Consider the following 21,263-nt stretch of genomic DNA (forward strand, 5'->3'; position numbering starts at 1 on the left):
GTTTTTTTAAAGGCCATTAAATGTCTTCTTTTGGTGTAGGTCATGTTTTTGTACTCATATTGAATGAAACATTTGGTAGAATCAGTCCAATGTATAAGTCAAATTAAAAAGATAATTTAACCAAATCTTGAAAACTGATGGAATCCAATGTTTTGCTTGGACCGTTGAGAAAGGAAACAAATGTTACAAAAATCTACATGGGTCTGATGCTAGGATCATAGAGGGTCAACTCTTGCTTGATATTAGACCTTGTTATGCATGCATCGCGTGAAATGTCAAGTTTTCAACCTTCTCAGCACACTTGCCAGAGTCATCTGCAAGGAACTGATGTACATTGATGCACATGCATTACAGTGTCTTGTCCCGTTTTGCAGTGGTATTATGGAAATAAGTAAACAAAAATGATAGCATTTAATAATTTTATTATATTTTTTAATAATAAGAGAAAAAATATTTTAACACATTTTTCTACCAAAAGAAAAAAATATACAAGAGATAATCCAAACTGTATAGCATAAAAACAACGTCATAACCAAGACATTATCAATATATGCAACAATGGTAACTAGGAAAATATCTCTTATTATTTTTAAGCTTAAAATAATAATAAAAGAAAACATCAACGAAGTTATTCAATTCAAGTGGGAGGGTTTGGCAATGGGCTCCATTGTTGGCCCATTTTTAGACTTTAAGCGTGTACAGATCAGATTTTGGTCATGGAACAAGCATGGCCAAATAGAAAGTTAAGAAGCCTCAATTTTCACACTCACAGTACTTGACTTTAACCTCTCATACATACTTTATTAAAAAAGATGGTCCAAAGTCTCCTCCACAAAAAACCACAAAACTCTGTAATGACTGGGTGACTATTCATGCAACAGCACGATATATGAGCCGTATTAGATTTTCAAAGTTAGTGAACCCTTTCTTCTCTCTCATATACTCTACAACGGTCCTCAATTCATACAAGGTATTGTAAAGAATGCAAACAACAACAAAAACAACAAACACCAAATCTGCTTACCCCGAAACCTATATTGAAAAGCAACAAGAGGAAAAAAGCACAGCATTGGTTCCAGTTCTTTGGTTTGGACCTTTCTTTTGGCCCCTTCTCTCTCCTCGATACTCACAAACACAAAACACATCCTCTCTCTCTCTCTCTCTCTTCATGCACAAGTCCAACTATAACAACAACAATGTAAAGTAGTAACAAATGAAAATGTCTTACCCTTACCCTTGAGCAGTTCAAGTTCATTCATGGTTTCCCCAAAGTCAAAATATTTCTCTCATTCACGGCCTTAAAAGTTGAAACCCCACACCTATGTTGCTTCACCTTTCACATGCCATCATTTCTTGTTAAAACGTACCCACCTCTTCCACTTCAGCTAGCTAGATAGATAAATCTCTCTCTCTCTCTCTCTCTCTCTTGGTTTCTCTGTGTGAATCCTGTCCACAACTATGGTGCACCAGCACCGTCACCAGCATGAAAGCAGGAGAGAGAGAAGAAGTGGTTCAGAAGGAGAGCAAGAGAAACGACCAAGGTTCTTCATAAACGACAACATTGACATTCTGAGGGAAATCCTTAAACGACTCGACGGTCCCTCGCTGGGTGTTGCCGCCTGCGTGTGCCGCCTCTGGTGCAGCCTCACCCGCAACGACGACTCACTCTGGGAGCACCTCTGCTTCCGCCACGTGTCCACTCCTCCCCCGGCGTCCGTTCGGGCAGTGGTGGTGGCCCTCGGCGGTTACAAGCGCCTATACATGGTGTGCGTGAGACCGGTGCTGAGTAGACTCGGAAACTCGGAAAGGGTCAGGAAAAGAGTGTGGACTCGGCACGAGGTGCAGCTCTCCCTCTCCTTGTTCTGCATTGACAGCTACGAGAGGCTTGGGAGTGGAAGGGTTACCAGTGACGCGTCCGCATCATCCCTCATGTTCCTCTGCAACACCGTCAACGTCTGATCTCATTTATTCAACTTTTTCCCATTTCATACAAAAATCCTCCCAAGTCATTGCTATCAAAATAACAAGCACTGCCCCGGTATTTGCCTATCATACACCAAATTAAAATACTACCAATTTCATTGTTTATTCTTATCTCCTTGTTTCTTTTTTTCATCCTCATATTGTTGTCATAGTTAGATATATCAATAAAAAGCTTATAATAAGCATGGATTAACGTTATCTTTTATTCATGTAGCTCTAGCTCTTTAGATAGAATTGACCACACTTTCAGAACATTCATTTGAAATCACTCAGCTAGTCTATTTTCAAACATTGCTAATTACTTCCATTTTCTTCTCTCATCCTCTTTAAAATTCACTTGAATATTTTCATTTTTTTTAAAATTAATTTATTGGAACTCTACGATTTTGCCTTCAATTAAGACATCTTAGTCTAATTTCTAATTTAATATTTAGTAACCCCATAGCAATAGGAAGCTAAGCCCATTTTAGAAGTATTATTTGTACAACCCGAAGGTGCAACCGTAATTCACTTTTAATTTTTTTAGTAACGATGTGTTTTTTCCCTAAATATTATTTTATTATTAAATGTTACTGATATCATATGTTTAATCATATAAAACTAAAAATAAATTAAAATTAGGCAAATATATGTGCCAATATAAATAAAAACACTGCTGGGAATTATGTTTTAGGATGTTAATTTCTCATATATTAGGTGACAATGTGCTCTTGGAAGTAAAAACTGGACAAATATGTGGAAAGATAGTGTTGTACAAAAACAGGTTTTTATGTCAGAATAAAAAAAGGGGTAAAAATATATTCAACAAAATGTTACCTAAAAAGAACCTGATATATTTTCAGACCTAATAGCAGTCTATTTACATGATATTGAAGGCCTAGTCCGAATTGTTTATAACTCCAAATTTACCTTAAAATTTATCTAAAAAGTTTATTTTGTTATAAGGGCTTTAAAGAAGCCCAACAAACTCATATATAAACGTGCATGTTTATGCCTTTGAATAATAATAATAATAATAGTTTACATCATAATAAGTTGATTTTAAAAGTATAATAAATATTTTATTTTTATTAAAATATACTGTTTTAAAATGTATAAAATCAACCTGAAAATAAATATTCATTTTATATAGTTTTTATTTATTTATTTAAATAGACTAATTTATAAGGTTTGAAAAAGTTTGTGTATAGCTAAAAAATATACATTCTAATTAAAATATGTAGTTTATATATATATATATATATATATATATATATATATATCTTAAGTATATTTAACATCTAAAAACTAAATTTATCAAAATTAATTCTACTCATTTTTAAAATTAAACAAATGCTAAATTAAGGTGAAGCTAACGTGAGTCAAATTATAAACTCCCAACAAACTGTCTAACCTACTCCCAAAATCGTCCAAAAGCTAGGAGACACAAATAAAAGGTAATATAATTATATAAAAAAAAAACTACAAAGAATTTAAACATGTTTTAAGTCTCAAAATATGCTTCATTGTTTCTTTTAACAATTATAATTTTATACTTTATTTTTAAAATGCATTTTCACTCTAAATTAATTAAAATTTATTCTCTCCAAAAAAGGTGAAAATAAATATGAAATTATTTACAAACAAAACATTCAAATATTTGAATTTATTGAACCATTTAAATCTAATGAAAAATATGTCAAATTCTACAATATAATTCAAATACTCTTAAAATTATAAAAAGTTGACGTAAACAATACTATTTTAATGACAAAACATGTGAAAAAAAGACAAATGTAACGTACAAAAAGAAAAAAAATATGAAACATAAAAGATATGACATGAGATTTTAAAAATAAATAAAAATCAGAATCCATTTTAAATTAGATTGTGTATTTATTGTAAATTGAAATAAATAAATAATCATACCCTTATGAATGGTTACTTCTTCCAACAAGAAAAAACGTGGTGAAAGGACCCATGAGGATTTCAAATCTTTCAATTTTCATTTGGAATATTCTTTTCGTTTACTTGACGAAATTATATAATATTTTTATTTTTTATGCAAGATTGCAAGAGTTGGATTTTTTTTCCCTCTTATAAGACTCCTAAGAATTTCTTTATTGCCCTGTAAAAAAAGTTTAATTAGATAATCGAAATTTTCTTTTTGAAGATGCGAAATAGACTCTTTTTTTTTTTTTTATTAATGAATAGTCTGTTTTGTTTAGGAGGTGAGGCACAAAATTGTCAAATGCCAATATCAAAATTTCCCCTCATACGTTGGCTAATTGGGCTCCATATAAAAATTACAGTACTAGTTTTAAAAAAAAATAACAATAAAGAAAACGTAAAACAAGGGTCCTTCTTATTGATTGAGACACAGCAACAAAATCAACTCACTGGACAAACAAACATGTGAATGTGATCATTGACTCAAAATGTGCATCAAATCCAACCACTTCAAATTTTGGCATAACCAGAATTTTTGAACTGCAGTCCATTTGATTCTGTATTCAACAACATTTCTACCATTGATATGTAATTCTGGTTCTTCTTTTTTGGGTCATTTAGTTTTGGTTCTAACTTTCATACCAATTTCACTGGGCCTTACGGGTTAGCCCAAATAAAAATGTATTTTTTGTTGGGATTGGCATGACCTTCATCAATTTATTTGCTTGACCCCAAAAAAATTTTCAATTTGTTTGACATTCACAAGTTTATAAAGTAAGGTTAGAACTCATGAGTCTTAGCTAAAAGACTAGCTAATACATATTTAATTTTAATCAATTAAAGTGTCCATTTAAAGCCGATGTAACACAGCCTAATACTATCAATAATGGTATACAAACCTTAGTTATATATACAATAACTTTTTTTAAACTTTAACGGAAAGAGAAAATCAATCGAAATTGTTAATTTTTTTCGTGTACAAATTAGTGCAGATGTAATTTTAAAAATTATAAGAGTCAAGGTAAATTCATGCTTCCATATTAAATTGATAAATTAAGGATGAAGCAAAAAGTTTCATGCGCTATTTAAATAGAACATGATTCTGTTTCTTTTAATTTAAAATGGAGTTTTGTTATTGATAAAAGAAAATCCTCCTTGAGTTAAGAAATTCATATATATGATTATTTTTAAGTCGTTAAGTTTATATTGAAAAATACACCAAAATGAATTCACTGAAAACCAAACAAGCAATGTGACAAACAATTTGAAGAGTGACATCTATCAAAGTAATGGAAAAGAAAAATATGTATTTTCTTTTCATTGAACACATTTTACCCATTTTATTTATAAAAAATGAAAAATTGATGATAAATAGGAGATAATTTTCATTATTCTTCATTTTGAAAAATAAAAATATAGCAAAAATTCAGGGATGAAGGTGGAACATTCACAAAGTGCTTAACACTCCGAACCAATATCCAACTTCGCACCAACTACAGAATACAGCCTCTAACTTCTAGCTTTCGCCCAAAAATATGAATTAAATTTACATAAAATATATAAATTAAAATAAATGAATACAACAATTAAAAAAAAGGAAAATACTAAAATAAAAAAGAATTAATTTCCAACCTTTGCAGCAATTACGCACCTACGGTGCACGTTAGCTTGTTCCAACCACCTCAGTAATAACAGCGTTTACTTGCACTGAAAATTATCATTTTATTTATAATAATTCCTATTTTATTTCCTACCTTCTCTTTTCTGATCGGCGATTGTCGGAAGCTCCTATTCATCGCCGCCACCTTGCGCCGAATCGGATCCACTTCGGAACCCGGATCCGTGAGCCATTCAAATCTGCTTTCCCGGTATTTTTTTTCTCTTTTGTTTTGAATAGCAAAGACTTCTTCACCCTTACCATTTACCACACACCACTCTGTCCATACAAATCGGGTTCTGTGTTTTCCTGTTTTTAGTGCAGCGAGATTCACACTTGGCTCAGCTCAATTTTGCTCCAACTCCCGAGTACACGTGGCGATCTGGGTCTTCTTCAACACCCCATTATCAGCTCCAATCTCAGTTAGTCTCTTTCTTCTTCTTTTTTTTTTTTTTTTTTTAATTATTGTGTTTATTTTTATTGCATCTAGGGGGCTTTTTTTTTAATAAATTATGAGTATAAAATTTGGGGCTTTTGGTTATAGCTTTTTGATCTCTGTGCAAAGTTTTAGGTTTTGTCAAATTTAGCTGAATTAGGTGCTGATTGAAAGATGGGTCATCCTCCTTCTTCCCTTTGGAGCAGTTTTGAGAGATGAATGGTTTGTAGGTTTTGAAATCGGAAGTGTTCGGTTTTTTGGAAGATTTAGGAACGAGATGGGAAAGTAAAGTTGAATGCTTTTGCGAATTTTATGTGGAAGATATACAATTGTGTTTAAATCAGCTGAATGCTACGATCTGTTCATTTTACTCCACAATTTGGGTGTTTGGGGTGCTCCTGATTTCTCAGTAACCTCAGAGAGCACAGGTTCTAGATTGGTGTTGGGGTTTGTGCCTGTTCCTTTTGTTTTTGGTGAAAATGTTTATGTTTGGTGTTCTTGAATCTCATATGAAATTTTTACCAGCTTTAAAAGTAAAATTACTTACGTTTTCTTTTGTTCCAAAACTGTCAGCAGACATGGAAACCATGTTGGACTGGTCATAGCTTCTGTTTTGAGAGTTCAACTGTGAAGTGATTTCATTCCTACATGGAAGCAAACAAAGAGGAAGCACTTAAAGCAATAGAGATTGCTGAAAAGCGATTTGCTCTGAGAGACTTTGCGGGTGCAAAAAATTATGCTGTAAAGGCTAAGACGCTTTGTCCAGGATTGGAGGGCTTATCTCAAATGGTGGCCACATTTGAAGTTTACATTGCTTCTGAGGTCAAACATAATGGTGAACTAGATTATTATTCAATTCTTGGATTAAAGCCTTCTGCAGATAAAGAGGCTGTGAAGAAACAGTACAAGAAGTTGGCGGTGTTGCTTCATCCAGATAAGAACAAATGTATGGGAGCTGATGGGGCATTTAAGCTAGTTTCTGAGGCTTGGACTTGGCTATCAGATAGTTCTATGCGCAGTTCTTACGATCTCAAGAGGAATGCACAGTATGGTGGAACTAATCAGACAAGTTTATCTGCTGTCCATACTGCAGGGGCTGCTGGTTATAACAAGTGTTCCAATTTGTCAACCTCTTGTGGTAGGCTTGACACCTTTTGGACAATTTGCACCTCTTGTAAGGTTCAGTATGAGTATTTGCGCAAGTACGTGAATAAAAGACTCTCTTGTAAGAACTGCCGTGGCACTTTCATTGCTGTTGAAACTGGGGCAGCCCCGGCAAATGGTTCATTTCCATATTGTCCTTGGTCATATGTGCCCGGAAATGGGTATGGAAGCCATTCATTTGATGGAGTTACTTATGTTCCAACTAATGCCACCTATTTCAATGGGAATGGGGTTGCAGGATATCATTCTGGACATGGATATGAGTATGTTTCAAATGTTTCGTTTCAGTGGGGCTCTGCTGGAGTTGTCAATCAAAATGGATCAACTACCTTACCTGCCGATTCTGTTTATCAGGCCAATGGAAATGCGAAGAGGGGAAGACCAAAAGTCAAATCTGGAGCTGATAAGAGGCAGCACATGGCAGAGACTATGGTCAATACAAATGCAGATGTATCATTCTCTTGTAGTGAACCACAGGAAGATAAGCTAAGTAGACCTGACAAGAAGCAAAAAGTTGTTGTGGGAGCCAGTTTCAGAAATGGCTATGAAGAGAAGGGGTCAAAATGTGCTACAGAGTCTGTAGTGGCAAACGGAAATGATAGCATGGGACATGGCCAGAAGCCTTCCAGCACAAATGAAGCTCAAACCAAACAATATTCCATGGCACCGGCATTTGATGCGAGAAAATTATTGATCGAGAAAGCCAGGACAGAAATTAGGAAGAAATTGGAGGAGATGAAGTTGTCATCCGAAGCTGCAGCAGCTGCAACTTTGAATGAGAAAGAAAAATCACAAGCTGAAATTGGTCAAGTCAAAAGAGAGACATGTAGAAGAGCAGCTCTGAATGTTTCTGGTCTTCAATTAGAACATGGGAAAGCTGGTCCAATCTCAATTACTGTCCCAGATTCTGACTTTCATGACTTTGATAAAGATAGGTCAGAGGAATGTTTCAAGCCGAAGCAAATATGGGCCTTATATGATGAGGAAGATGGAATGCCTCGATTGTATTGTCTGATCCGTGAGGTTGTGTCTGTCAATCCGTTTAAAATTCATATCAGTTACTTGAGTTCCAAAACTGATAGTGAGTTCGGTTCAGTAAACTGGCTGGAATCAGGTTTTACCAAATCTTGTGGAAATTTCAGGGCTTGGAATTCCGATGTTGTTGACCAAGTTAACATATTTTCTCATGTTCTAAGGCAGGAGAAGGCTGGTCGAGGTGGCTGTGTTCGCATTTATCCCAGAAATGGAGATATCTGGGCTGTGTATCGAAATTGGTCACCGGATTGGAACAGATCTACACCGGATAACGTGAGGCATCAGTACGAAATGGTTGAGGTGCTGGATGATTACTCGGAGGAACTTGGCGTCTGTGTTAGTCCACTTATTAAGTCAGCTGGATTTAAGACAGTATATCAGAGGAATACCGACAAAAGCGCCATAAAATGGATACCTAGAAGAGAAATGTTGCGCTTTTCACACCAAGTACCTTCTTGGTTGCTGAAGGGGGAGGCAAGCAATTTGCCTGAAAGGTGTTGGGACCTTGATCCGGCTGCAACTCCAGATGAACTTCTTCATGCCGCTCCTGAAGCAAACGCTTTGTAGGTTATGGAATAGTGAAACAATTATTTGGGTTGCTCTTTAGCATTCTTCCCACAATATTTTAGATTTAACTGTACACTATGTCACAGTTGGTTAGAGACCAATGAGACATTAACCACGGATGTTTTAGAGGGTAAAATTTTATTTTGTAACATTTGTCTAGTAGACTTTCAGATCTAGTGATTGCTTGTTCGGTAAAGTTTCTTCCTTCTTGCCATAGGAGTTGCAGTAAGAGATTGGCACTGGGTCTGCCTGCTTGTAACTGTATTTCTGACCAGTATTTACTGGTAAAGAATTTATTCAATTAAAAGCCTGAATCCAATTCTAAATCCAACATCTTTAAAGAGACGAAAACAAAATTAAGAGAACTGTTGCATTGTATGTATCCATGCCCAACATTTTTTATGTATTGTAGCTGACATCCTTTTCAGAACCGAAGGTATCCTATGGTCATGTAATGAATTATCCATAGCATAATTACTTTTTGAATAGGATAGTTTCTGCTTTCTTTAGCGTTTAGAGTTTAGCAAGTAATTTAGGTAAATTTATGATTTAGGCTAGTATTCTCACATCAACATTTGGGCATGAAATATAGGCATCAGACCTTAGTGTTATCACATTTCTTACGTATTCATTGCAAGTTATTCATTTCATATTGGCAATGACTCAATAAATTGCTTATTTGAATTTCAAGGGCTACAGATTAGCTATTAATGTGGTCCATAGTTATTTTTAAAGCTGCATCATTCATTAAATTTGTTTCGGTATATCAGCTCCAATCATGAACACTTGCTATTTCGTTTTAAGTTTTTTAAATGCCATTTTTTCCTGCAAAAAATTGAGAAAGGGAAGATCTCAACCAGACAAGTATCGCAATTGTGACGCATTTTTTTTAATTAAAATTTATTGAAATTCATAAAATTGTATGTGACTTATCAAAGAAGAATTGTAATGCGATTTTAATAATCTTAATAAATTTTAGTTAATAATAAAAAATAATTTACTAAAAAACATGTTGATTGATCACTAAAAGAATGTTGAAGATATGGGATTCTTATCACTAAATATTTTACCAGTGAGACAAATATATGCAATATGCAGGTCCAACAAGGACGTATCTCGGAATTTAGGTTATATTTGGCTTATTGTTTGCATATCTCTAACATTGGCTCGTATAGTGTAAACCAAGTTTGTTGATGTTTGACAAAATTATGGTTGAATTGTGTTTGAACATGGTCTTGAGTTCTGCACCACGACTTTCTTTGGAATGAGTTCTTTGTTGGACCAAACTAGGGAAACATACGAGTATGGGTCCACTCACAAACCCAATTGACATGGAAAAATGTAGTCTAATTGGGTTTGAATTTGTAAAGTAAAACCCAACCAAGTTGAGATCAAGTATTTAGCTTTAAAATATCAAACCCATGAAGCGGAACCTAACCCAAAGATGTAGCAAACTAATCATTAATGGTATTGCATAAACCTATAAATAAGCGTCAATTTCACCTTGGAATCATAGGATAATGTGGTTGGAAAGAAACGAACAGAGAAGAAAAGAACTTTTCAGCAAATATTATTTTTATAAGAATTAAAATTAATTTATTACAAATTATATATTCCTTGTCCATCTACGGGGAAAGGAATGTCTTGCAAACATGTTCTTTTAGAACATATAGCTTTACTTTGCAATTAAGTCATTCCATTTTATCATTTCTTCTTTAAGTTTGTACATTGATTTCAAATTGTACTTATTGTCGAGTGCACAGATCATACTTGTTTGGAGCCTGTTTGTTTAAACACTATAATCGAGATTCCAGAACTTCAATGCAAATATAATCATTGAAAATTGAATTCTGTCAAAGGATAAAAAAAACAATTTGAAGAAATCGTTTTTGGACTTTGAAGCCCCTTTCCCTTTAAATCTGCAATCTCTCCTAACTCGCAACTAAAAGAATCTTCAATAGCATGGATATGGTGAAGAAGGTAAGTGCACCCATTTTGCTCCCTTCCTAGTTGCAATTCTTTGGTCTTGTTTAATTGCTCATAGCTCAAGCATTTGTCTTATTTCTGGTCTTGTACTTGAATAAATGCTTGTAGCTATACAAATATTTGTCTTATAGAATGATGTCATCTTAGAGACAAGTATAACAATATTTTTAAAATTAAATATTATAAATATAATATTTAATATTATTAAACACAATTATAAATTCAAATATAAAGTGGCTACTGAAATAATTATTTTCAAATTTATTTAAGTAAATAAATCATAATGAAATCAATTTAAAAAATTAGTATATTTTATCTTACAATTGATTTATTTATTTTATATTTTGAATAATATGATATAAATATGGTGTTGAATTTGAGTGTTAAGTATGTAATTATATTAAATGCTAAAAAAAAGTTTTATTTGATATGATGGTGTTGATAATTTTTATAATTTTAATTAAATGAAATATTTTTCATATTTTTCTTTATATATGAAAGTAAATAATTTTCTTACAAAAATTGAAATCACTAATCGCATGTTTAAATTGATTCCTTTCTATATACTTTACACAGTTAGACTTTCAAGATAACACGTTTGATTTATTCTGAGCATTCTATTCATGTAAAAAAGATATTTGGTTCCGCTTTCACTTTTGTTTTATGACAGAAGTTCAACTTAAATCTATGTCATGTTGGTTTTTTTTTTTTTTAATTCTTTATGTAAAATGCTTCACACAATTCATGCCTTCCTTTAGTTTTTTTATAAAATGTTTAGAAACTAGAAAATTATAAAAAAAATATATTATAATTTTATTTAATATTATTTTAAAAAGTAATATTTTTTTATTCAAATACAATAAAGATATAAAATCTGAAAAAAAGAAAGATTATTATAAAAATGAGAAACAATTTATTTTAAAGAGGGCAATTCAAATAAAAAATAAATTTTATTATATTTTTAAGTTGTTTAAGAACAGTAAATTAATAGAATATATGTAAAGAAATTTTTTATTTAATTATAATAATATTTGTCATTCTGAAATAATATCCACTAGCTGAACAATAATATTTATGTTAGTTGTACCACTCCTTTTACTTTGCATATTATTTGTCTCAAAAATTATATATTTTTGAGTTTGTTTATTTTTAATCAATAAAAATTTAAAATCTTTAATCTTTAATCTTTAAAATACCTTATCTGAACTAAAAATGCACTTCATGAAAGGATTATAAAAAAATAAAATGATTCAAAAAAATGTTCTACTTTTTGAATAAAGTATATTTAATTTTTAAATATATAGTATAATAATAATGATAATTTATGTTAAATAATACATACAAATAATATTTAATCAGTGTATTGCACAAGAATACATGCTTTTATTTATACAACTATTTATCAAATAGAATTATGTCATCGGTATATATAATAATATTTTTAAAATTAAATCTTATAAATATAATACTTAATAATTAATAAAATATATTCAACATAATTATACCTTCAGGTATAAAGTGGCTACTAAAATAATTGTTTCTAAAATTTAATTATACTAAGTAAATAGATCACAATAAAATCAATTCAAAAAATAAGTATAATATTATCTTACAATTCATTTAAATATTTTATATTTTTAAACATTTATAGACAACTGTGTATTAGTAGTCCTGAGTTCGTATGCTTTGAGTGGTGTTAACAATCATGCATAGAAATGCTAATGTAAATATTATGTTTCAAAGCGCATAATGAAAGTTTAAAACTATATAGTTAAGAGTGAAGGTTGGAATAACCATTGTGTATTTATAAGTATCCATATAAATATTATCATTACATATCTTCATTATTACTGTGCTACTAGGTAGAATGTGATCCCACTTAAGTTTTAATGTAATTCCATTTAACGTTTGATGTTTAATACTAATTTTAAACTAATATATTAATTCAAAAAAATAGAAAAAAATTAATATATTTTTATAAATATAAAAATAGATATTCATAAAAATACAAAAAATTATATAAGGTAACAAAAGAAAGTTAATAACAACTTTAATATCTAAATTTTAGAAAAAATTAACAAAATTGTAAGTAAAAGATAAATTTATTATAGCAAGAGAAGGTATAATTTAAATATCATTCTCATTCAATTTTAATTTTGAAGTATAATTTTTACTAACATTTTCACTTGTCAAATAGTTGACTCTCATTTTACTTTTAGTACACACATTATTTCACATAATTTATTTTATATCTAACATTTATATGATTTATTTTATATTTAATTTTTATCTTTATAATCACATCGTTACTACTAATATTTAATAAAATTAAAATATAAAATTTCTCACCTAAGAATTATCATAACTTTATGTCAAAGAATTAAAGACATTATTATCATGTTAATAATGATTTGTGACATCTATACATTAATTTATATAATTTTTTCATAGTAAATTAGTGTAATATGTCACAAATTATTAATTATGATACATTTAAAAAAAAACCTTTAAAGAAATTTGAAAGGTTGAGAACACACAAATTTGAATAACATATAGATATAAATTAAAAATTTTAGAAAAAAGACATTAAGAAAAAAAAAAGTGTAGTAAAAAACTGTAGTATATTATATAAACATAGTTAAATTCTGCTAATTTTACATACACGGGGAAGGTTTTTGTTCGTTTGAAGAACATGATTTCACTTGTACTTGTTGAGAGGTTGGGAAGTTGTGCGCCATCAACCCTTTTGATCATCTTTGTTTTATTATATGGCTTAAGTATTAATAATAATAATAATAATAAAAAAAGAGAATTATTTCACATCTTCAACCTTGACATTTCTTTAACAAAGATGGAACACATATTTTCCTGGGTTTCTAATTAATCATGGCATCTTCATCACTCTTTTGTTCAGGTTAATTAAACTGCAGAGTGGACTAAATTGATGGACGTGCTTTGGGGATTTTTGTCTGCTATTTCAAGAGATTTGGTGCGCGGAGTAGTGAATCAATTGCGTTATCCTTATTGCTTCAACAAATTTGTTGATGAACTTGAAAAAGAAGAAGGCAATTTGATTGCCACAAGAAATACCGTCCAAGACCGGGTTGCACATGCTCAAAAACAAGCCAAAAAGTCTACTGAAGTCGTTGAAAAGTGGCTGAATGACGCTAACAACGATGTAGAAAAAGTGAATCAATTGCTAACAGAGGCAAGAACCAAAAAGACTTGCTGTTTTGATCTCTGTTCAAATTGGATTTGGCGATACCAATTAGGGAAGAAGTTAGCAAAAAAAAGAAATGAACTTAAAGAATGCACTGAAAAAGGTAGACAACATATACAAATTGAACGCACTGCTACACTTCCTTCCAGTACGCTTGGTTTTCTCTCAGGAAATTGTTTGAATTTTGAGAGTAGAAAATCTGCACATGAACAGTTGATGGAGGCACTGAAAGATGATCAGGTTGGCATGATTGGATTGTTTGGGATGGGTGGTTGTGGTAAAACCACGTTGGCAATGGAAGTTGGGAGGGTAGCAGAGGCAGAACATCTCTTTGACAAAGTGCTTTTTGTGCCTGTTTCTAAAACGGTAGAAGTTCCAAGGATTCAAGAAAAAATTGCAAGTTCACTTCAATTTGAATTTCCATCTCCAGAAATTGAAGAAATTGAGAGAGCTCAACGCTTATTCCATAGATTAAAACAAGAAAAAAGGATTCTTGTGATTTTAGACGATGTGTGGCAGAGGCTTAATTTTAGAGCCATAGGGATTCCCTCTCATGAAGATCATAAAGGTTGTAAGGTTTTCATCACCACACGATCTGAAGATGTTTGTAAACTGATGGATTGTGAAAGAAAGGTTGCACTACAAATATTGAGCAATGAAGAAGCGTGGATGCTTTTCCAAAAGCAAGCAAATATATCTGAGGAAGCTTCCATTCCCTTGGAATTGGCAAGAGACATCTCAGATGAATGCAAAGGATTGCCTGTTGCCATTGCAGCTGTGGCTGGCTCTTTGAAAGGCAAGGAAGAAGTTTCTTGGAAGGTAGCTTTGAATAGATTGAGAAATTCGATACCAGTGAACATAGAAGAAGGTTTGCAAAATCCTTACAAGTGCCTCCAATTAAGCTATGATTATTTGGACACTGAAGAAACCAAGTCACTTTTAATGTTGTGTTCTGCATACCCTGAAGATTATGAAATACCAGTTGAAGAATTAACTACTTATGCTATAGGTCTAGGTTTAGGTGGAGAAGTTGGCTCATACGATGCAAAAAGGAATGAGGTAACTGCAGCTAAAAATAAGCTCATAAGTTCTTGTTTGCTGATAGCTGTTGAGCAGTGGATAGGTATTGTGCCACGGAATCATGTCAAAATCCATGACTTAGTGCGCGACGTAGTACAATGGATTGCCAAGCATGGGAATAAAGATGTGAATGAATACACTCAACCAAGATACCTATGGTGTGAGGAATTTCCAAATGAAAGTGACTGTTCCAATCTTGAATTTATAAGGACACAAACAAATGTGGAAGCATTGGATGAAATATTGAGAAGGATGAGAAAACTCAGAGTTTTGATTCTAGAAAATGTGGGGTCCCAGAAGCAATTGTCGATGATGTTACTCAAATCGATGACAAATCTGCGTTATCTAGCCCTTGAAGAATGGGAATTAAGCGACATCTCAATTGCAGAAGATAAATGGAATCTTGAAGGTCTTGCATTGATTAGATGCTCATTCCCTCAATTATTAAATGATGTTCTAGATAAAGAATTGTCATACTTGAAATTGTTAGAGATAGAGGATTGTGGCATGGAATGGAGTACTTTAGAAGTGATCCTAAGACTACCCCAACTGGAAGAATTGTACGTAGTCGACCGTCGAATAAAAAATAAAAGTGTTGTTTGCTCTGAAAACTTTGACAAGTTCGTTGTTCCACAGAGACTGCAACGGTATGACATCCTATTTGGAAGAGGATATGTTGTTACTTCTATTCCCACTCATGACCGAAATTTGTCGGTATATGAGTTTCACATGTCAAATGAAATTATCAAGGGTTTTGCAAGAAAAGCAGAGACTTTGCGACTGGGTTCTATGATGGGATGTGAGAAAAATATTATCCCTGACATATTTGGAACAGAAAGGGGAAGCATGAATGAGTTGAAAGGGCTTGGGGTGAATCGTTGTACAGAAATAGAGTGCTTAGTTGAAAACGACAAGCGGGAGATATTAAATGTCTTCTCCAATCTGATTCACTTACAAGTTGGAGGAATGGATCAGCTAAGAACCTTATGGCACGGTCGTTTGCCTCTCAGTGGGTCTTTTGAGAAATTAGAGTGGCTGCACATAGAGGAATGCCCAAAACTAACTTCTTTATTTGCTCTAAATGAATTCGAGCGACAGCTTCCTCTGCCATTCAATTTCTTCCAAAATCTTAAATTTGTTATCATAGCATCTTGTGGAGAATTGAAATACTTATTCTCAATCTGCGTGGAAGGAGACTTATCTGGATTGAAGGAGTCAGAATTAGATGAAATCATGGAGGATGAGAAGCCTCAGGTTTTTCCAAATCCTCATTTTGAATCTAATCAATATCAAAATTTGCGAGCAAGTACTCCTATTCCATCAACGTCATCCTTTGCCAACCACCGAGGTACACACTGCATTATATATAATTAAAATGCAATATAATCTTTTTTTTTCTTTTCTTTATAACAATACATTATCCATGTTATTACAATCCTTATACGGTTGTTAATTACACTGCGTATATAACTTTTCTTAACCATGAAACTTTCACAATAATTGATTATAATTTTAATTTAATCAATTAATTCTTTGAACGTTTAACATACGGCAAATAGCTCCGGATCTAGATTTTGGTTGAAACTCAATTAACAAACAGAGCTTTGAAATTGAGAAGGAAAGTGTAGAAATTAATCATACGAATGAAGACATATTATCACGTTGTCTATCAACTTCATATAGTGTCTATCAACTAATAGTTTAACTTGGCTCAATATGCAAAGTTGTTTACGGGAGTACCTTTAAGAGAGTAGTAGGATCATACAATATTGAATTTAGAGAAACATTGAATTTAAAGAAAACTAATTACATGTTTAAAAACACTTAAATCAAGAGAAATAATTATTTACTTTTTAGAAGTTCTCTGTTTATTTAGAAGGAAGATTTTGAAGAATAAAAAAAGAAATAACATTTTTTAATTTTAAATTAAAAAAACTCCATCTTTTAAATTTTAAATGTTTCTTCGTCTAACCAATGTGATTTTGAAAAGTAAATATAATCTAATACAATCTTATGTCTGTAAAATTAGTTGTTTATCTAAAATATTTCATGTCAGGATTATTCTCTTTGTCCAAGCTTACATCGCTTGTATTATCCGTCTGTCCGAAGTTGGGTTCCTTATTTACATCATCCATTACTAAAACCTTGATCTCGTTAGAAAGTTTGGAATTATTTAGATGTGATGAATTGAAAAACTTAATAGAGATTGACCACGACAAGAAGAGTTGGGATGCTGTCTTCCCAAAATTAAAAGAGCTCACTGTAGACTCCTGTGAACATCTGGAGTACATGCTTGGCCCATATCATCAGAGGATTCGTATCCTTCTCCCATCATTGGAAATTCTCGGACTTAGGAATTTATCCAATTTTATCAAATTAAACTCTTCTTCACAGACTTTAAAGGAGTTGAAAGATAGTTACGTGAATTCAGAGAATTCTTTCACTTTCCAAAATCTTAAGAAAGTGGAGATAATGAAATGTGAAAGATTGGAAGCAATTTTTCCTGCATCTTGTTTGAGATATAACCTACCAGAATTAGAGGTTCTGTGTATAATAGAATGCAACGAATTAAAGCAGATCATTGAAGAGGAAAACACAGAGAATCAGAATTTGTCAAATTTTCTACAGCCACAGCCATGCTTCCCAAAACTAAAAATGCTGTTTATTCAAAATTGCAACAAGTTGAAACGTTTCATCTCTGCATCTAAATGTGATCTTCCCAAACTACAGTTTCTAATCATAGGGGAAGCCTCTGAGTTAGAAGAACTAATTGGAGAAGGTGACGTGATAGGGAATGCGAAACTTGAGCTTCCAAAGCTGAATGCTTTAATATTTTGGAAATTGACAAAATTTCGCCAAGAGATTGAATCACATGTTGAGGTGGATCGTGTTGTCCATGATTGTCCAATTCTCTCGTCGACTCCAACTGCCATTCTTAAAGAACTCTTGTCAAAAATAGAAGGTAAACACTGCATTATTTGATAATGACATGGTAACCTGGAGTCATCCACAAAGTAAAATTAATAACCAACTGATTTTATAAAACGTAATCATTCCACAGGTAAAGTGTTTTTCCTCATTTTGAAAATAATTTGCATTTCCTCTCTACATAATACTTACAAGTTGATTACTTATTTCAAATCTCTTGCCAAACACCTAAATAAAAATATGCACTGCGATTTTCTCAACAAACGCTAAGAGACTAGGTTGTTATACTTTTTTTTTAATATCAAAACTACGTAAAATCATACTTCACCTTTTGTTGAGACAATATCAATTACCCAAATTAAAGTTGCATCTTCATTCAAGTTTCAACGTCAATTCTTAATGTATATTTTTTTGTTATAGATGATGTAATAAGAGAGTGTGATCTCTCAGACGAGATAGGGGAATCTCTTTTTAGAATGTTGTTGGATATAGAAATAGAGTATTTTCTTTATACAAGTTCATCGGATGAAGAGACTACATCGGGAGACACTGGCATTGAAGATCTGGGCGAAGCCACCGTAGATTCTTCAGATGACCCTAAATCTCGAAGAGCATCAGGAAGTGGGTCGCCTTCTTCACAAGTGAGTTATGCCAGCTGAACTCAAACACACGAATCAGTGAGCTTCTTAATAGGCATGACGAATTGACTCGAGAACTTTGCATGATAAAGAATGAACTCAAGAGTCTTAATGACTTTGTCGACCTGACAAAATGTTTCCGTTTTTTGTGATTTGAAAGTGCTCCTGGTTGTGTGAATTTTATATATGTAAATTGTCTTTGTGTTATTTACAATTTTAAAACCAAGACTTTAGTTTGAGTTTATGTTACTGATTGTACTTTCAGCCAGCGATTTAACTCTGTTAGGTAGGCTTCTGTGACAATGATTATTATTATTATTATTCATTGGCTGGAAACAGTTCAGCTCTTTATTTTGATTGTTCTAGCAAGCGATTTAACGTTGTTATGTAGCCTTCTCACAATTATTATTATTATTATTATCCATTTGCTGGAAACAGTTCAGTTCTTTCTTTTTCTATTGGAGGCATTAAAGTTGTAAACTAGGTCTCAAGAAGCTAAAGCTGTATATCAGTTCTCTTGAAGCTAACCTAAACTTTGCACCAAAAAAAGTTATTTTGTAAAATCAATTCTCTTTTAATATAATAGTTTTTAAAACTTTAAGATCCTTGCATGAAACTGTAATATGAAATTCAGTGAGAAGAGAATAACAAATGTCCTTTAGGAGTATGATGTTTACATTTTCATTGCTTGAAATATTTCTCATTCTATTTAAATGTATATATTATTTTCATAGTAAAACATAAAACTTGAAATTGCGACCTTTTAAACTTCTCTAAAGTGAAAGATAATATAAAATTAAAAAGTGAGAATTTATTTTTCATTGACTGAAATATAAATATAATTGACTTAAAATCATGTCAAAAATATATTTTTACTTTATAATTTTTCTCACTTTAGAAGAGTCAAATTCATCTTATTGATGCATCAGCATAATCTTCATTTTAGCTAAAATTTTTAATAAATACTTATAAAAATAAAATAAATCAAACTCTTCTCATAAATTAAAATTAATTTTTATATATTCAATTTATTAAAAATTCTTTAATTTTAACTTCTCTAAACTTGAGAAAAATAAATTATTTTTAACTTATAAGAATAATTTTATTCATCTTTTTATGATACTTTTCTTCTCTTCTCCTCGTAACTTATCTGTAAGTACAGTCAAATTAGGCCATTGTCAATTTAAATATATCTCTGTGAATCAATCTCTTACCTTTTATGAGTTCTGAGAATGGTTTCTTTTTATAACTGCTTAACTTTCTTCGCTAATAGCTGATTGAGCATTGGTCATTGCTCTTGTTTCCAAAATTTCGTGCCAAAGAATTTTATGGATGAAGCTTAACCAAAGGGAGCAATTTTGAAGGAAGGATCAGTATCATTAGGAAGCATTTTTCAAGAAGAAGAGAAGAAACGCATAACAGAGAAACTAGAGAATACAAAAGGGAAATTGAAAATGTAAGGAAAGACAAGCCTCAAATGATGGAAGATAAATGGTCAGCTCTATGTGACCAATTTGATTATCACTGCATTGTTGCTAGAAATCTCTCTAGAAGTCATTAACAAATTATCAATCTTGTATCTAATAACAAAATAATAGTCAATAAGACGACCGACACTTTAGTTATTTTAGAATGAATAAGATAATGACACTTTAGTTATTTTTATAACATTTTAACTCTTTATTTTTCATGCTTTCTTATCATATTATATAGTTTTCTTTTTTCTTCTATTATTTTTCATTAATTAAGAATATATAATATTTATCTTTCTATTAGTTATTAGAAAAATAAAAACAGTCAACTTTATAGATAATATCACAAAATTATGTTATTCTTATAATAAAATTTTATTATGTTACTTATCATTATACCTATGTATTCTATAATAATAGACGAAGACAAGACTTGCTTTTCTGTTTTAGAATAACGAATCATTGTCGTAGATACGGAATGAGAGTCTTCAATTAGTCACATTCCTTAAACGAATGTCTTGAAGTAAAATAAATTTGCTTCTTCCTCTCTCTTCTCTCTTATCTTCCCACCACTTCCCTGCTCTCTTCCTCTCCCTGACTTCTTCTTCGTATCAAATGTATGATTGATCTTTCTTTTTTTAAATTCTTAACTGAGTTTTTACTCACTCAAAGTAGTAAGATTTCATTTTATTTTATTTATCTCCTTTAATTCTCGTTTGATTTTCCCAAAAAACGATTACTTGAGATCTTGCAATTCTAGCTTCCATTTTGGTCCCTTGTTCTATTTTCTCCTTTTCAGATGATCCTTTGTCTGGAAAATGTTTCTTATGATTTTTCTCTCAAAAAAAAGTTTTTTTTTTTCTTGGGTCTTGACAAGCTGTTTGGTCCCTGTTTAGGTGTAGTTGGGGAAGTTTGACTTGGGAAATGAACAAAGGACAGTCACCGGAGCCTCTTGATTTCTTCATGTGGACTGTAGAGGTTAATCATTTCTTACCCTCAGTCAATTGATTATATATTTTTAATTAAGAAAAACTCTGGCATGTGACCCCCTTTATGTGATTTGTACTTTTGACATGTAATTACTCTCTTGCAACTGTTAATTTAAATAAATTCATTGGGTGGATTACTTAAACTTCTCCATGCGAGTGTAGGTTTTGATTCTCATTTG

General features: G+C 31.8%; 3 protein-coding genes across 4 annotated transcripts; all 3 read left to right on the plus strand.

Annotated features, from left to right (window-relative positions):
- Nucleotides 1–1,458: 1,458 nt before the first annotated feature.
- Nucleotides 1,459–1,959, plus strand: LOC113874606 (F-box protein SNE). Its single transcript, XM_027512822.1, has one exon. The coding sequence runs from the start codon at nt 1,459–1,461 to the stop codon at nt 1,957–1,959; it is 501 nt and encodes a 166-aa protein (XP_027368623.1).
- A 3,666-nt stretch (nt 1,960–5,625) lies between these two features.
- On the plus strand, nt 5,626–9,092 carry LOC113847102. Of its 2 annotated transcripts, none has more exons than XM_027475972.1 (3): nt 5,626–5,780; nt 5,889–5,991; nt 6,582–9,092. In XM_027475972.1, the coding sequence occupies exon 3, from the start codon at nt 6,654–6,656 to the stop codon at nt 8,769–8,771; it is 2,118 nt and encodes a 705-aa protein (XP_027331773.1). In that variant the 5' UTR covers nt 5,626–5,780; nt 5,889–5,991; nt 6,582–6,653; the 3' UTR covers nt 8,772–9,092. The 2 variants fall into 2 exon arrangements, with proteins under 2 accessions (XP_027331773.1, XP_027331774.1); XM_027475973.1 differs by having other exon boundaries at nt 5,649–5,780; nt 6,579–9,092.
- A 4,609-nt stretch (nt 9,093–13,701) lies between these two features.
- LOC113874607 (probable disease resistance protein At1g61180) lies at nt 13,702–18,644 on the plus strand. Its single transcript, XM_027512823.1, has 3 exons — nt 13,702–16,405; nt 17,114–18,019; nt 18,406–18,644. Exons 1-3 carry the CDS (start codon nt 13,702–13,704, stop codon nt 18,642–18,644), a joined length of 3,849 nt encoding a protein of 1,282 aa, XP_027368624.1.
- The last annotated feature ends 2,619 nt before the right edge of the window (nt 18,645–21,263 follow it).

This window comes from Abrus precatorius, unplaced genomic scaffold (assembly GCF_003935025.1).
Source record: "Abrus precatorius isolate BTA unplaced genomic scaffold, Abrus_2018 Scaffold8, whole genome shotgun sequence".
NCBI lineage: Eukaryota > Viridiplantae > Streptophyta > Magnoliopsida > Fabales > Fabaceae > Abrus > Abrus precatorius.

Coding starts and splice junctions, on each gene's coding strand:
- LOC113847102 (XM_027475972.1), top strand. CDS start 6,654: ATGGAAGCAAACAAAGAGGAAGCACTTAAAGCAATAGAGATTGCTGAA.
- LOC113874607 (XM_027512823.1), top strand. CDS start 13,702: ATGGACGTGCTTTGGGGATTTTTGTCTGCTATTTCAAGAGATTTGGTG. Junction 16,406..17,113: donor ATCCTTTGCCAACCACCGAG/GTACACACTGCA, acceptor ATTTCATGTCAG/GATTATTCTCTTTGTCCAAG. Junction 18,020..18,405: donor ACTCTTGTCAAAAATAGAAG/GTAAACACTGCA, acceptor TTTTTGTTATAG/ATGATGTAATAAGAGAGTGT.
- LOC113874606 (XM_027512822.1), top strand. CDS start 1,459: ATGGTGCACCAGCACCGTCACCAGCATGAAAGCAGGAGAGAGAGAAGA.